Source organism: Camelus ferus, chromosome 5 (genome assembly GCF_009834535.1).
Source record: "Camelus ferus isolate YT-003-E chromosome 5, BCGSAC_Cfer_1.0, whole genome shotgun sequence".
NCBI classification, from domain to species: Eukaryota; Metazoa; Chordata; class Mammalia; order Artiodactyla; family Camelidae; genus Camelus; species Camelus ferus.
The window spans coordinates 73,621,188-73,637,624 of NC_045700.1; the positions used below are offsets into that span (position 1 = coordinate 73,621,188).

The 16,437-nt window shown below is 44.4% G+C and overlaps 1 protein-coding gene across 5 annotated transcripts in view; it reads left to right on the forward strand.

Moving 5' to 3' along the window:
- Positions 1-2,394: 2,394 nt before the first annotated feature.
- ANKRD44 (ankyrin repeat domain 44) overlaps positions 2,395-16,437 on the forward strand; it is a 284,102-nt gene continuing 270,059 nt past the window's right edge. Inside the window, exon 1 of one of the 5 annotated variants that reach the window (XM_032480127.1) lies at positions 2,395-2,671. In XM_032480127.1, coding sequence (XP_032336018.1) covers positions 2,645-2,671 — 27 coding nt within the window. In that variant the 5' untranslated portion in view covers positions 2,395-2,644. The remainder of the gene's footprint in view (positions 2,672-16,437) is intronic. The other 4 variants (XM_032480128.1, XM_032480129.1, XM_032480130.1 and 1 more) reach the window with 4 other exon arrangements.

The window sequence follows — 16,437 nt, forward strand, 5'->3', positions numbered from 1 at the left end:
GTTATGTCCATGTCATCGAATATAGATGACCACTGAGTCTGAGTTTCATTTAACCAATGAAGGAAGCTGTTGGAGTCACTTTCAATTCATGAGCTCCCATATTAAATCCAGACTTTCTGGTAAATGCATTCATATCAATAAATTCAGCTCAATCCTTTGCTCTTTATTTTGTTTAGAACTCGACCAAGAACTGTTCACCCTTTCACAAAATCATGCCACCTATGACAACACCCATGTTGATACCTTAGTTGCTAAGAGACACATTTATATTGGACCACATTTGTAGTTCTCACATTCACAAAGCTTCTACATCCAGGTGCAAGCATCTTACTACTTCTTTTTTCTTCTAATAGAGTTGTGCTATAGCATATACTTATTGAAATACACGTTAGTTATAAATTACTTTCCTTTTATTTTTCCCTTATTATACAAATTAGGAGATTATATTGATTTGAGGGAAATGTGCATAGGTAGGTAATAATATCTACGAATTTCATTTCTGGATAGTAATGGGAGTGTTAAAAATACTAGTTACACCCGGGGATGATGGGACTGATCGGCTTGAGAACTGATTGCTCCTCCTTTCAAACTAGGCCCCGAGAACTTGTGTGTAGGCATGCCCATGATAAACAGAAGTGGATCTCGAGTGCATCCATCAAATCTATTCGTGCGTTATCACTCTTCTGAATTTAAGTATTTAAGTAGAGAAGTCAGTGTCCTATTCATTTACTTTAAAAACCAGATGAAGGTAAATGCAGGCTGATATTAATAAATAACTATACCACAACAGCAGTAAAGAACTGCTTTATAGGTGCAACAAAAGCAATCTATTTTGTGTTGCACGGAGGCCTTGGAGAGAATTTTTTTGGTCTCTGTGCATCACTGAGGATAGAGGAGTGGAAGTCAGGAGAGTGCTTTCTTGGTGCCCCTTGTGGCATGATCTGAGTCACAAGTTCAAGGTTAGATAATAAATGGGAGGATGTTAGGCAAATGCTACCACCTCCTCCTTTCCTTTCTCACACAGATTCTTTGGGAAGGCTCTGGAAGTGCGGAGGAAGAGTCCACATTTTGTTTGTGAAGGGTAGCTATTTGGTCTTGACCCAGAAACTGTGGTTCTGGCTTGCTGTTCAATGAGGGTTTGTTCCATGGCATGCCAGGGGCACGTGGGGCTAACTGGGTGCAGCACCTCATCCACTTGCCTACCTAACCCTTCCTCTTGCAGAATCTCAGCTCTTGTCACTTTCTCAGGGAAGCCTATCCTCACCTACCAGTCTGATCTGATTTATCTGTCATGGATTCCTTCACAACTATTTCTTTCCCCTGTGATCTCTTATCTCAGTCTGTAATTACATTAATTAGTGGTGACTATTTGGTTTACGTCAGATACATCCTGAGACTGGGTGTCTTGGATGTCTTTGCTCCCCCTTTCATACTGTGCCCAGCCAGTATCTCGCACAAAGCTGGTACTCAGTACGTAATTGTTGAATGAATAAGCGTTTGCTCCGAATTTCAGAAGTATCAACACTTACTACGATTATGAGTATTACCGTTGTGTATCCCCTGTGTATCCCATGCTGTCTGAGAGCTGGGTCCTCTAGCCGTTGAAGAAGAGCATGGTAACTGGAATTTGTAGTAATGAATGAGTCAGAACTGGTGGAAACACTCGGAAGCCCCACGAATGCGGCAATCTAGGACCTTTTTTCTTCTCAGTAACTCCACTCCACCTCCTTCCTCTCCAAATCAAAACTCAGTGTTTGAACTTAACAGTGGGGTTCAGTGTCTGTCTAGATGGGAGACAGCTGAACAAGGGAAAGGGCCAGAGCCTTTGTCCCCACCTCCCAAGGATTTGACAAGCACCCGCTAAAGAACTAGTGTCAGGGCCTCCCCGCATTAAACAAAGAGCGCATCAGCATTGTGGTCCCTGACCCGGATGGGATAATTTGAAGTGTTGGGCAATCTGATTCTGGACTAGGGGGAGAGGTGTAGAGGAAGGCGTGTGACCCAGTCTCTCGGGTTAAAGTTGACGGCGTGTAAGTGCAGCCTTTCTTGCTCCTCCGGGTGTGTCCGCGGGGCTTGCTCATCAGGTTGTATCCGTGTGTGTCTGTGTGTGTGAGACGGGGTGAGGGAGGCTCACGATTGGCCCCGGGGATGCCTCTCACCGTGCAAACCCTGGGGGCTGGGGGCCGCTGGGGCAGCCCTGGGGCCGTGTGCCTTCGCCAGGGCGCAGTGTGCAGGTGCAGAAAGCAGGCGGCAGTCTGGCCCCACGGCGGCGCGCCGGGTGCGGGCGCGGGCGAGCGCCGGGGGCCACGGGCTGTGAGGCGCGGCCACGGGCGGCAGGAGGCAGCGTCGGCCCAGGCGGCGCGGCGGCGAGCGAGACAGCGCGCGGTGATGTCAGTGGCGGCCCGGCTGGCAGCAGCCGGTACTTCCTGTATAAAGGCGGGCGGGCTCGGCTGCAAACCCTACTAGCCAGTGTCAGCTTCTCGGCGGGAGGAGGAGGCGGCGGAGGAAGAGCAGGGGGAGGGCTGTCAAATTCGGGAGCCAGATTTTTTCCCTTCCCCTGGCAATCCCTTCCGCTTCCCCGGCTCCTGGCGTGACATCTGCGGGCCGGGGACCTGTATGTGTGTGCGCGCGAAGGAGCGGAAGAATGGCAGTGCTCAAACTCACCGACCAGGTAGGGGGCGGCGGCGCCGGCGGGCGGGACGCGCGGGCGCGGGGAGGCGCGGAGCCCCGGCGGGGGGATGGGGGCGCGGCGCGGAGCGCGCGGGCGAGCTGTTTACTCGCGGCGAAGGGGAGGAGTGTGTGCGGCCGCCGGCTGCTCGGGAAGCCGGCGGCTGCGGCTCTGCTCTCCGGCGCGGTCCCCGCCCTGGGCCGTCGGAACTGCGCGCTCGGCTCGGCGCCCGGGGCGCCCCGGGGGCTGGGGTAGGGGCGGCAGGCGCTGGCTGGCGTGCCGGGGTGCGCGGGGGGTGGGTTGTCCTCCTGCCGGGGCTGGGCCGGGGGAGGGGAGGCTCGAGGTGCTCCTCGGGCTTCTACGGCGCCGCGCAGCGTGGGCTCCGCCAGCCTGTGCGGGCCGAGGGGAGGCTGGTCCGCGCCGCCAGAAGGAGGACGGTGGATGGAGAAGGAGAAGGAATCCCTTTCCCAAGCCACGCAGGACACCGGCCCAGACCGCGGCTCTTGTGTGGTCGGGCTGTCTTTATCCTTTTGACATGACATCCTGACTTCCTCTTTAGTAGCCCAGGGGCTGTGTGTGTGTGGTGCGCGAGGGGGACCCTTGGAGAGGGCGCTCTCGGCTCTGGCCTGGCGCTCCCAGGAGGAGGTGAAGTCCGGCCCGGGACTCCACTCACAGACTTTGGGCTACCCTCTGCCTGTGTTCATCAGCTTTGTTGCTCCAGCTGAGACACCGCACACGGCAGCCCTGGGGTCCTGGCTCGGAGAGGTGGGGTTATTTGCTGATTCGGTTGACAGTCCATGCTACAGGTCTGTGGAATGGAAACACCCTACCTTTGCGGACTGTTGCTCTGAGGACGTTGACACTCACAGGCGCCCAACCAAGTTGCGTGACAAAACTCTGCAGCTCCTTCCACGAAAAAAGGAAACCGCTTGCTTTTTTCCTTCTGTCGTTTATTCATGGATAGTGAAGTGAACAATGTTTTGCGGTCCTGGTAGGCGGAGAGGCAGTCTTGACTTTGACATACGCAGTCAAACATGTCAGTCCTTGGTGTTCAACATCTCATACTTCTCAAGTGGGTTGCATCTGGTGCCTCGCTGTCCCAGTTAGTATCCAGACACTACATCCTGGGATTTAAATGCAGTCAGTCACAATGATTTGTTCTGCCTTTAGATTCAAAGTTTTGCTTTGTTTTTCATAAGTATTTATAGTCCCCCCCCCAAAAGGGGGGGGATCATTGAATTAAAATTCACATTATCGTTAAATTTAGCAAGAGGAGCAGCTGGTAATGTGAATAATCCACTTGTTCCCCTTGATACCAGAGCATTTAAAAGTGTAAGTTGATATTAGTTTAGGCTTCCCCCCAACTTTTGGTCGCATACTTCGAAAACTGTTAGACATTTGCTTGTTTTAAATCTTACAATTTTAGTCTGCTTTGGTCTTGTGATCTTTGTCGGTACTTCCCTGTTAAGTTCTAAATTTTCAAGGTACAAAAAAAGTTACTGTCATTATCATATACACAGAAGAATTCACACAGAATTTTAGAGCTGGAACGGTATGCCAAAGATGATCTTCACCCAAATCCTTCATATTTTAGATGAAGAAACTGAGGTCTAGAGAGGGGGTGCATGTCTTCCTCAAGGACCCAGCAGCTGACCTGGAGGGTGGAGATGCCCTTCTGTCTCCCACCTTCCAGGCTCCTGTGCTTTCTGCTAGAGGTTGTAAGACACCTCTGGCTTGTCACTGGATGTGTGAAAAGCTGATAAGAAGGCATCCTCTCCTAAATCAAGATCAACCTTGTGAAAAGTGTATTACTTGGTCTTAGAAAGGAGGCTATTCTCCAGTCCTATCAGAGTAGGACTTTTCAAGATGTTTCTCTTTTAAAGTGTTTTTTGGGTACATCCCCCTCTCCCCCCCCCCCAACAAACAAGTATTACTGTGGAGAGAAAGAGTTGTATAACCTTCTTTTGGTTGCATCTCCTGGTGCACAGAAGGGATCTAAGGAGTTGTAAGATTCAAGAGCATCTAAAAATTGCCAGCCTATCTTGAGGCAAAGTCGGAGGGAGGCTGGGTGAGGAGGTGATCTGGGTGAGTGGTAAGCAGTGATGGTTTCTGTGAGTCTTTAGGTCCAGGAAGTGTGTGGTCTTTCCTGCCTTATATAGTCTTACCTTTCAGTTTGAAACTCGAAATTCTTAGAAGCTGGTTCTTAATCTCACCAGAGACTTAAAAATCCTTTGCTTAAACCCCTGCTGCAAGAGTTTTGCTACACGTTTATGGGTCTGGGAGCCACCTGCTTTGATTCTGGCCCTGAGTTTGTAGAACTCAGATGTTTGTAAAGCAGTCACTTGTTAATTCCCCCTCATTTGTTTAAGGCCCAATTTGCAAGGCAGGTCTTGTTTTTGCCAGGGCTCTTGGACTTTTAGTTTGAGGACATATTCTTGCTGTTGATGACCTGGCTTTCTAGTTGTCTTGGTTTTTTGGTTGGTTTTATTGCTTACTGCTTGTTGTCTTGAGTTTTATTTTATTATAATTTTTTTAATTGAGGGAACGTTGATTTATAATGTTACATAAGTTCCACGTGTACGTGAGAGACGGCGTTTCCTGTCCTGTCGAAGCTGGGTGCGGCAGCTTGCTGGGTGATGGCGACCACCATGTCAAGTCAGTCCTGTGCTGACATCTCAGTCATGCAAGAGGAGGAAAAATGTCTTTTCATAACTCTGTTTTGGGAGAGTAAGAAGAAAGGGGAAGGGAGAGGCAAGTGTGGTTCTTAGTTTTTTCTTCTTTTTTTTTTTTCTTTCTTACTATGAAAAGGAACTGGGAGCTGTTGCTACAAACAAACTTGGCATTGAGCACTTCTGCATTTGTAGCTGTGTCTCTTCTGTTTTCCCCTTCACACAACACACAGCATTTTTCTTGCAGCGACCAATCAACCTGATTTGGCAAGGACTGAGAGGTTTTTGAGGATGTGGGACTTTTGATCCCAAAACTGGGAAGTTCTGGGCAAACCAGGACAGGTTGGTCACCTTAGAAAACAGAGAACACATTCACCTATGTAATTAACATAATAATGGAATTATTTCCTCCTAGATAGACATTAGGAGATTTATTTATATCTTTGGTAAAGTGAGGTAATATTAAGTTTGGGAAAGAAAATTCCATTACATCCAAATGGAATACATTTTGGTTTGAGACAGACATGAAATTCTTTGCAATTTGATTTGATACTGAACTTGGAGGGGTGTGGGGGCTGCTCTTCATGTCATATAGTGAAGACACTGCAGTGATTTTAAGTATGTGGTCATGTCTTCAGCCTCCCCCCCAAAGATTTTCAAAGTTCTGAAGCAGAATGGTAAGTTCTGTTGGACCTTTGAAATGGTCACTATTCTCTGAATTTGCTGGAGACAGCAGACTGTTATCTCCATCTCAAGGGCTGCCTGTAGACAAACAGTTTCTGCAGGTGGCCCTTTTTGGAGCTTCCTGCCTGGAGGCCTTCTGGTTTGGTGTCCTCTTGCCAAGTCCAAGCTCACACTTGAGTCACCCCATCTCCTTGCCAAAGGCAGTGGCTGGCAGCTGTGGCAGTGGCAAGAAACTAGAAATCCTGTAACTTTGAAAGCAGCATTTCGAGCCCATCGCGTGGGGCCTTGGGACATGTTACGTATTTTCCTGGGTTGCCCTTGTCCTTCTGTGGCTCCCTGCAGCGCTGGGCTTACAGCAATCTCTGTGTCCAGTTCTGCCTTTAGCAGAGAAGAAGGGAAAAGAAAGGCATTATTCTTTGGACCCTTCTCTGGTTGTTTTGGGATTTAGTCACGTGGCTGGGGGAGTGCACTTGAGGGCTGTTGTTTCATGGCAGAGACCTAATAATGGTTCTCATTATTGTGATCTTATTGTGTGCTGGGCCCTTGCCATGAATCATCTATGTGAATCCTCACAGCCACGCTGGGAGGTAGGTGGTGGTGTGATTCCTACTTTGCAGATGAGGAAACAGGAATAAAGAGGCTAATTCAAGGCCACACACCCAGTAAGTGACGGAGCGCAGTGAACTGCCCTGGCCGGCTGACTGCACAGGTGGGCTCTAACCACGGGGCTTTACTTTTATTAGTTGGAAGAGCAGTGCCGCCTGTAGGACTCAAGAATGCCTGCTCTTGTTTACTGGGAAGCCATTGGGTGAGCCACCTTCCTGCACTTCTGTCTCAGGGGCCAGACCCAATTCTGGCAGAGTTAGGAGCTGCTCTGAGGCTTCTGCTCCTGCCGGACTTGTGCCTGGCTGAGCCTGGTAACCTCTCCACTTCCCCTGGAGAATGATGTGTTGGTTGGTATTTCTCGTAGTCATTAACAAACAGACTATGATCATTGTCGAAAAATTAGAAAGCTAGGTAAGCAAAAAGAAAAATAGTTAAAACCACTTGAGGTCTCTGTACTCAGAGAGAGCTACTCTTTTTTTTTTTTAAACATTTTTATTGTGAAATGTAACATGTAAGAAAAGTTAATGAAACGTAAATGTGCAGTTTAACAAATAAATAAAAAGTAAAAATCATGTAATCACTACCCAGTTCAAGAAATAGAACATTGCTAGGACCATCGAAGCACCCACCTACCCTGCCGTGTACCCCATCCAGATCACAACCCTACACACACACACACACACACACACACACACACACATCCTGACTTTAGTGATAACCACTTCCTAGCTTTTCTTTTTCTTTTTTTTTTTTAATGGTTTTATCCCTTATGTTTGCAGTCACTAAACATACATTGTGGTTCTGCCTTTTAAAATTTTTTATATAAAGTCAGAAAGGGCTACTCTTGATATTATTTCCTTCTAGTCTTCTGTCTAGGTAGCCAGGTAAAAATGTTAAACTTTCTATATGATAATATCAGTATCTTTCTTTTGAGCATAAAGGTGATACTTATGGCTAGACCAATGACTTTTCCAAATAAACTGAATTTATGCTTCTCGAAAAACAGTTGGCTGCTTTAGTGTAAATCCAGCTGTGGCACGTAAGGTCTAGCCCTGGAATGATTGAACTACTTTTTTTTTTTTTTTAAGAGATTTCAACTTTTACTTCCTCTTTGCCTCTAAACAGAGAGTAAATATAAACTCAAAAAGACACACTTGTTTGTGTCAGAAACAGGACTGAAACATTCTCTAAAAAGATTTCTATTTCAACAATATAATGTGAATTTTTACACTTTTAGGCTAAAATATAGCACAAAATAATTTAAAAATAGGCGGAAGCTACAGAGATCTGATAATCCTGTGGTTTCCCAACTTGCATAAGCTAGGGCTCTCCTTTTTGATTTTTCCAAGGAAAATTCCATATTGAAGCTCAATATATAAAAGAGGTTGTTGAGAGTCATGGTCCCTGAGGCCCTTTCAAAGATTATTTGGGTTTAGTAGTATTTGAAAGCCCCTTTGTAAAACTGCTGGTGACTAGGTCAGTGTTTTTTTTTTCCCTCTGACACACCATGTACTCAGAAATCTAACAAATAAACATTTCTAAGTGTTTGTAGATGATTAGGAGTTACATAGAATTTGGATGACTGTATCATTTTTATCCAAACTGGGACATATTTGAGAATGAGAGGAGGGACCTTTATGTATGAAGTTGGGGTAACAGGTGTAAATCAGGACTTCTCCAGGTAAACCTGGACATACAGTCAGACCACATAGACCATGTTTTCCAGCCTCAGGCTGGACAGTAACAGTGACCTAGTCTGACTAGTAGACTAGTCACTCTCTTTCCAGGCGGGTTTGTACTGGAACAGGTATTACACAGGTGGTTTTCTGCCCTGATGCAAGGCCAGAGTTGGAAAGTGGCTTCTGTCCGACATCAGCTCTGACCAGTTGTGGGGGAACTTCAGGAGCAACGTATCAGAAGTGTCGTGGCTGTTGCAGCCGAGGATGGGGGTAAAATGTGATGATTGATGCCCATGTTTGCTATGAGTGTAAGCTAAGGGAGAGGGGGCATATATTGTGCCTTAGCCAACGCTTGCTGATCAGATTCACGTGTCCTGCATCAGGCTCCTTTTTGTAAAATGAAGAGGCCTTTCCAGGGCCCGGGCTCCACCCTCTTCCTCTGTGACTCAGCCCCTCCCTCGGAGGGCCCTGCTCCTCGCAGGTTGGTGGAGCTGTAGTGGCCGTGGAGGGTGGATTTGCAGATGCCTTCTACCTTAGCTCCCCAGGTAACCAAGTCAGACAGGTAACTTCTGGTCCCAGAAGAGGGTTGTATGCAATGTCAGTGATTTAAGAACTGATCCCTGCCCTATATCCTCCCCCTCTTCATTTTATTTTATTTTATTTTACGGTCTATAAGTTTTATTGATTATTCTGTTACTGCCCTTTTGCCAACGTCACATCCACCCTCTGCCTGCCGTCAGATGTTAGGAGAGCAGGTGTTTCCTCTTATCAATGCTCATGCTTAAAGAGCATTAAAAAGAAAAAGCTGATAGCCCAAGCGGTTGAAATTAATGATTCATGACTCTGGTTTTTTATGACAGTCATCATTTTTAAAGATCTTGTCTCCCCTTTTGAAAACTGAAAATATCTTAGTCCTCTATTAATTGGGCCAAGCAAATGAGCATGTAGTCCACCTTTGGGCTATTTCAGGCTTTATTAAGCCACTGTTTTCCTATTTCTGAGTTTTCATTTGTCTCTGATCCCCTCAATCACACCCTCATGAGTCATAAGCATCTCAGTGTGACTTTCCAAGGTGTATTTAATACCTGGAGATGATTTTTGCCCCAAGGGAGCCTCCTGAGCTCCTACTGAAATAAGAGAGATTTGCAGAAACATCTAAGGCCCAGACATGCAACATTTTATCACAGTTCTAACCTGTCTCTAAAGGTTTCTAGGTTAAATTGCTTAGGATTTGCTTTTATTTATTTTAAAAATAACACTTGATTGGGAAACTGAAGATATGGATTCTACTCATGGTTCTTTTTCTAATAGTTGTGGAGCTTTGGGCAAGTCCTGGCCTTAGTTTCTTTGTAAAATGGGAGTGGGTGGGTGGAGAGTCCTCCAAATTCTTTCACCTTTCTAACATTCTCAGAGAGCACTCGGGGTATTTCAGTGTCAGCCTCTTCTCAACTCATGGAATCTGGATTCAGACAGTATCTGCTGTCCATGAACTTCTGATTCCCCCCACCCAGGATGGTGGTAGCAGCTTTAGGGTTGAAAAAGCCTAAGAAACACACCCATAGTTATGTCTAAGGGTCAGGGGTCCTTTCCCCCCAAATGCCATCTTCTAGGATCTCCAGAAGCTTGGTTTTGGGGGACATAGAACCCCTGGGGCTTTTCTCAGTGTGACCTTTGAGACCCCCTTAAGCCTTTTTCAGGGGATCGGGAGCAAATTTGCAGACCCGTGCTTGTCTGTTGAGAGCTGTGGTGAGCGGGGACCCACCTAAGCCTTCTTCAGAGGGGCTTCTGTAGCAAACAGCCTGCACTCTGCTCTCAGTCCTGTTTTATTGGACTCCACCATAACATCTGGGTCTGTTTCCCAACCTTTGGCCCCAGAGATCGGGTGCAGTGGACATAGTGACCACAGAATTTCGCAAGGAGGGAATTCCTCCCTGCAAGCAGCAGCCTCTGTATGTGGAGATACACTCAGTCTGTGGAGGAAACTTGTTTTGGTATCTTAGGCTGGCAAGATGAAGAGGAAGATGGGAGGAGAGCATAGGACAAGTGTCACAGCAGAAAGCCAGGCGAGAATATACGTTATGTAAATGTATGACTGAAACATCATGCTGTGCACCAGAAATTGACACATAATAACTGACTGTACTTCAATAAAAAAAAAGAAAAAGAAAAAGCCAGGTAAAACTCAGGTCAGCTGAGACAAATCAGCCAACTGATTATTGTTCAGTGGTGGCCTCCAACAGAGGGGGTACCTCTGCACCAGGAGCAAAAAAGATGGTTTATTGAGTTTAGGAAAGAAAATATTAGAATTAATGTTTTAATTTTTTGTTTTTGAGTATTTTTTAGTATATATTATATGTTAGGACTATAAAACCCTCTTAGCTCTGCTTGCTTTCTACTTTATACCACCTTGGCCAAACCACCACTTGGATTATTATTTTTAAAAATTGTTATTATTTTTTGGAGTGGGGAGGTAATTAGGTTTATTTATTTATGTATTTATTTGGTGGAGGTACTGGGGATTGAACCCAGGACCTCGTGCATGCTAAGGACACACTCTACCACCCTCCCCACATCCAACCTTGGCCCCTACACTCTCTTCAACGTAGCTATCAGTGATGGAGCTCAGGTCAGGTTGCTTCTCTACTCAAAGCCCTCCTGTCTCAACCAGAGTAAATGCTGCCATTATAGAGTGGCCCACCAGGCCCCCTCCGCTCAGCCCTTCCACTCACCTGTCCAGCATGTCTCTTCCGGTCTCTCCCTGGCTCTTGTCCCCAGCACACTAATCAGTGGACGTCCTAGGTGCACTCCTGCCTCAGGCCCCTGGCTTCCTGCTTCCTGTGCAGCTCTTCCCCGGGTGTCTGTGTGGTCCACCCTCACCTCTCTTGGGTCTTTACTTGAGTATTACCTTCTCAGTGAGTCCTTTTCTGGCCACTCTACTTATGTCCCACTGCACACATTTCTTGTCCCCTTTTCTATATTTGCTCTATGTTTTGTAAATATCCTTTATGCCATACATTTTATCTTTTTTTTTTTTTTTAAATTTTAAATAAAAACTTGTGTAGGAGAGCCACAAGTAACAGGGCCAAGACTTTTTTTTTTGGTTCATTCCCTTTTGTATCTTCAACACTTAGAACAGGGTAAGGCACATAGTGAATGCTCAGTAAACATTTGTTAAGTGAATGAACTAAATATGTATGTGTATATGTTTATATGTATGTGTTCACATGTTTTTACTCTTGAGGTGCTCAAAGAAAAAAATTCAGAAAAACTGTCAACAGAGCTTCCATCTGTACACTGGGATATTGGATTTCCATTCAAACAAAATTTGGAGATTTTCTGCCCCATCAAAAGATAAAAGATCACTTTTTGTCTTTTTAAATTTCTGGTCATTTCCCCTCTTTTTAAACTGGGCTTTGGGTGGTAGAGATGGGTTAACACTGTAGTTAGTTCCGTGCAAGTTCCATTTCTTTACAGGGGAAGTATCAGGGTGACTCCAGGAAAAGTGACCCTAAATATTATGGGAAGTGACATACCCATGGCAAAGTGGAATTTCTGTGTATTCAAGCACTCAAGGAGTTTTTAATGAACTCCATCTCCATGGCAGTGACCTTGCTGGAGTCCCCTAATCCCCCTCTATCTACAAAGGAGAAGAACAGGTAAGAACAGGTACAATAAAACAGTTAGGGACCAGACAGAGAATTGGTAATGAGGAGACCAAGACAATACTCATGCTTTAGCTGTGTGATTTAATCCTAACCACCTTTCTATGAAAGAGCGGCTATTATCATTCCATTTCACAGGTGTTGAAAATGAGACCTGAGAGATTAAGTCATTTATTCAGGTTCATATGACTCTGGGATTCACATCTGGGCAAGCTTGACTCCAAGGTGCACATTCTTAGCCATTGTGCTTGTGGCCTCCTGAGATAGGTGTAGCATTGCAAGGAACCCTTTTCCTCATGGAGCTCATGGTCTTGGTAGAGATGATCTTGAATGCCTTGTACATGCAAGGTCCTCCTCAACTCTATTGAATACATATGGTGTATGAAACTGCTCTCAAACCAGCAATAGAGAGCAGGTTTAGACTACATTTTGGGGTACTGACTAGGGGCTACAGGAATCCAGAGATGGGCAGAGTTAAGAAAGGCTTCTGGAAGTTGGAGGGAGTCCAAGTGATCCCTGAAGAAGGGAGTGATTTAGGCAGCAGATGTGGGTGGAAGGCATCTCAGGTGAGTGACGTGCCATGAACCTGTTAGGTAACCTGAGAACTGTGAACTTACTGAAGCATAGAGTTCATGCTAGGAAGGCAGAAGAGCAAAAGGAAGACATAGTTAACATGCAAACTTGGTAGGAGAGGTGCTTGTATATTAACAGATCTCACTTGAGTTCTTCTGGTAGGTACTCTGTGTCCTCTCCTGGAGACGTAATTGAATGAGTTTGTGTCTGGACAAAGCTCATTGTTTCCATTTGTTGCTTAGACATGATCTTTTAAAAATTAATGTGTACCCCACCTCCTTCCCAAAAGTACTAAAGCACAAGGTAAGGTGTTACCTTATGGGTCCTTCTGTCTCCGTGACACCCTCTACTTGAATAGAATGTTGCTTCTGTTACTTACATGGCAACATTTTGTGGACAAACGTGTATCCTGGAGTAGCATGGACTTCACTGAAGGAGGCAGGATGGTCTTCATAGTGCAGGACATTGATGGAATAATGTGGTAGGTCTGAAGATGGCCTGTTTTTAACCTTATAAAATTTTTAAAGTAAAAAAATTACTTAAATCCAGACTATGGGGATTCTACCAAAAAAATCCCATTTCTTTTTTAAAAAAAATCTAATGCCACAGGGAACTATATTCAATATCTTGTAGTAACCTATAAAGAAAAAGAATATGAAAACATATGTATGTGTATGTATGACTGAAACATTATGCTGTGCACCAGAAATCGACACAACATTGTAAACTGATATACTTCAATAAAAAAGAATGCAAAAAAAAAAAAACAAAACTTAAGAAAATCAATTGCAAGACAAAGACGGAGGGAAATACATAGATTAAAAAAGAATTACGACTTACTGGATTCTGATGCAAGCAAATTTAAAAAACACACTGCTGTGAAGCAGCTGGAGAAACTTGGATACTGACTGGGCTATTTGATGATTTTAAAGTATGAACATGGGATTGTGGTTATGATTAAAAAGAGAGTCCTTATCTTACAAAACAAGAAAAGCCCCCCACAAAATCTTCGCACTTGCCCAGGGCACCTAAATATTTTAGTGATTCACTCTTTTTGGAAACACTTTCTCTTTCCTCTTATTCCTTTCTGCTTCTTTTGTGCCCTTTTTGAGCCCTTCCCTCTCCCTTGATATTAACTTCATCAGTAGAGTTCTTTTTGATGATTGTCAGAAAAGCACACAAGTCTGCCGGTTTTGTTGCCTGAAGAAATACACTTCTGAGCTTTGAGGTTCACCCACCTGTCAACTTAGTCTTAAGTAGCTTCATAACTCAAGTCAGATATTTGAGTATCTACCTTAAAATCACATCTTGTGTGTGTGAGGAAGACCTGGCTTTGGCTGTCCTGGTAGAATATGTTAGGGTTAGGTTTTTCCAGGGGAATCTAGATATTAGAGTTGCCCCAAATCGTTTTGTTACATTAACTTTTGAACCCTGTTTCTGTTTAATCTGGGTAGCTTTAAAGACAGTCACCAGTTTTAAGGCCTCAATTTTAATCACCCTGCCACCTGGCCTCTGTTTTTCACCTGAACAGGAAGTGGGTGTTGGTCGTTGCCCTCAGGGATTTCAGTGTTGCTTTAGATATGCTGAAATATCTTCATTTATTCCTTCAAGTGTGGAAATCTCCCTGTGTCCTTCATAATGGAGTCCAGATTTAAGAATAGACTATAAGCTTGAGAAATGGCCAACTGGCAAGCTGAGTAAACGACGTTGTCATGAGTAATTTAGAAGCCAAGTCAGTAGGGTTTTAGGGGCCTTGGAGCCCCAGTACAATTATGTCCTGGGGCCCAGGGGGCAAGTGTAACATTTAGGTGCTAATGCTCCTTTTCTTAGCAGCCAAGAAGAAATAATCTTGTTTGTAAGAGCTTTGCTCTTTAGCAAAGAGTCCTACATCAAAGTTCTAGGATACTCTATTACAGTATTTATAATGTTTTAAAATATAGTGGCATCTCACCAAACAATTTCCAAAAATATTACATGGGAGTGGTGTAGTTAAGAGAACACTGAATTTGATGTCTGGAGATCCGGGCGGTAGGCACAACCCCGCTCCTAACTAGCTGTGTCAGTCTTCCTGTGACACAACTTTCCTCAATTATAAAATGAGTCTAATCATACTTGTTTGATGGGAAAGTCGTGATAATCAAGTGGGAAAAGTCATTGTCCAGCAAGTGGCTCATGGTAGGAACTCAGTAAATAGTCCTTGAATTTCTAGTTGGTCCCTTATTTGTCAAATTAAAGGGCCTAGTTCTCTAGAGTAATTTCAGCTCTATGAGAATATGATTTTAATTATTTTTGACATTTATGTCCATTTATATGGTTTCCCTTTTCTCTAACTTAAAGAACATTGGTAGAAAGTGTTTTTGTTTGTTTTATTTTTGTGTGAAATCTCCATCCTTAGGTATGAACTGTCGCATTTTGGTTCCCCCACAACTTTAGGAGGTGTATTTTTCTTTCATCTCATTTTTAACAAATCAATTGACAGTTTACTTGACTGAAGAATCTTATTTTAGATAGCTTTAAGAGAATAACTATGTTGAAAAAATTCTGAGGTGTTTACAGTCATTCTTGATGTAAGTTGTCAAAAAGAACTGAACATTACTTATATGAATGCCACTTCCTCTTCACAGAAGTATAACACGGTATCTTTTTGCGGAAGTGTGTAAGAACAAATTAGTTGATAGAGCAGTCTTCGTAAGAAATCATCATGGTGGAATTTCTGCAAAACACTGGTGTAAAACTTCAAACTTTGAATATATAACAGGATAGAAAGCCATAAATTTCTCTGGAAAAAAATGTGATTAAAAAACTCAGATGGTGGATCCTTTGTAAAAAGTCACTTTAATTTGGAGTCTTTTTTTTCTCTCTCAAAAATATATAATGTTATTTAAAGGGGAGGTAAGTTAAACATCATTGGATACTTGTGTGTATTTTTTATTTCAAAGTGTCTTTCGGTTTGAGTTTATACCCCAGTTAAGGTGTAGGGTAAAACAAAAATGAGAATTGGTACCAAAAAAGAAGAAAAGAAAAAAAAGCAAGAGTAAAGAAAGATAAATAGGAGGAGAGAAACAATTTTTAAAAGACAGAAGGAAATAGGAATGGGAGGGGAATTGCCCGTGTTACTTCCTGAGGTGAACGTCGGAGATGCTGTCGAATGTAGGCTGACTTGGTCATCCCTGCTCTCCTCTGCTCTTCTAAGTAATTTTTTTTAACACTGATCTCTGCTCTTCAGCCACACTGACATTCACTTCGTGAAGTTCTAGGATCAGAATATCCGGAGTGGAGGTTGTTACTTAAGCTGCGGGAGAAATGACCAGAGCTATGTGCCCAGAGACTAGAAAGAATTACGCTGATGGGCGATCTGGCTCCTCCTTTGGGTCCTCACTGCTGACACCGAACTGTGGAAACAGCGCAGTCGCCGGCAGAGAATCAAGTGTTTCCCACAGTGGGAAGGCAGGTATTGAAGGCTCCTGTGAGTAGTGACTAGTGAACTGTGACGTCTCTGGTGTTAGGCACCCACTGCCCATCCGTGTGAGTTGAACTCAAGAGGGACATTTCTTCATCACCGCTTTACCTTTTCAATTAGCCCGTCCAGAGATCGAACTGGTATCTCCATTTCATCTGGGAACTGGCTGGGAGACGCTGGCGGTCATGACACCTCCCTGGGTCTCAGTCTCCTCTAAGTGATGAGGACGGTGGCTGCGATGGCTGCTAGCGACTCCAGCCTTCTCTGGCTTTGACCCAGAGGCTGGCCGACCACTCACTGTCCACAGGCCAAATCCAGCCTGTTGATATGTCTGTTTTCACATGTTTCAAGATCAAAAGCATAATATTTTGACACACATGAAAATTCTGTGACATTCAAATTTTGGTGTCCATAAATAAAGCAGAGCACAGCCTCC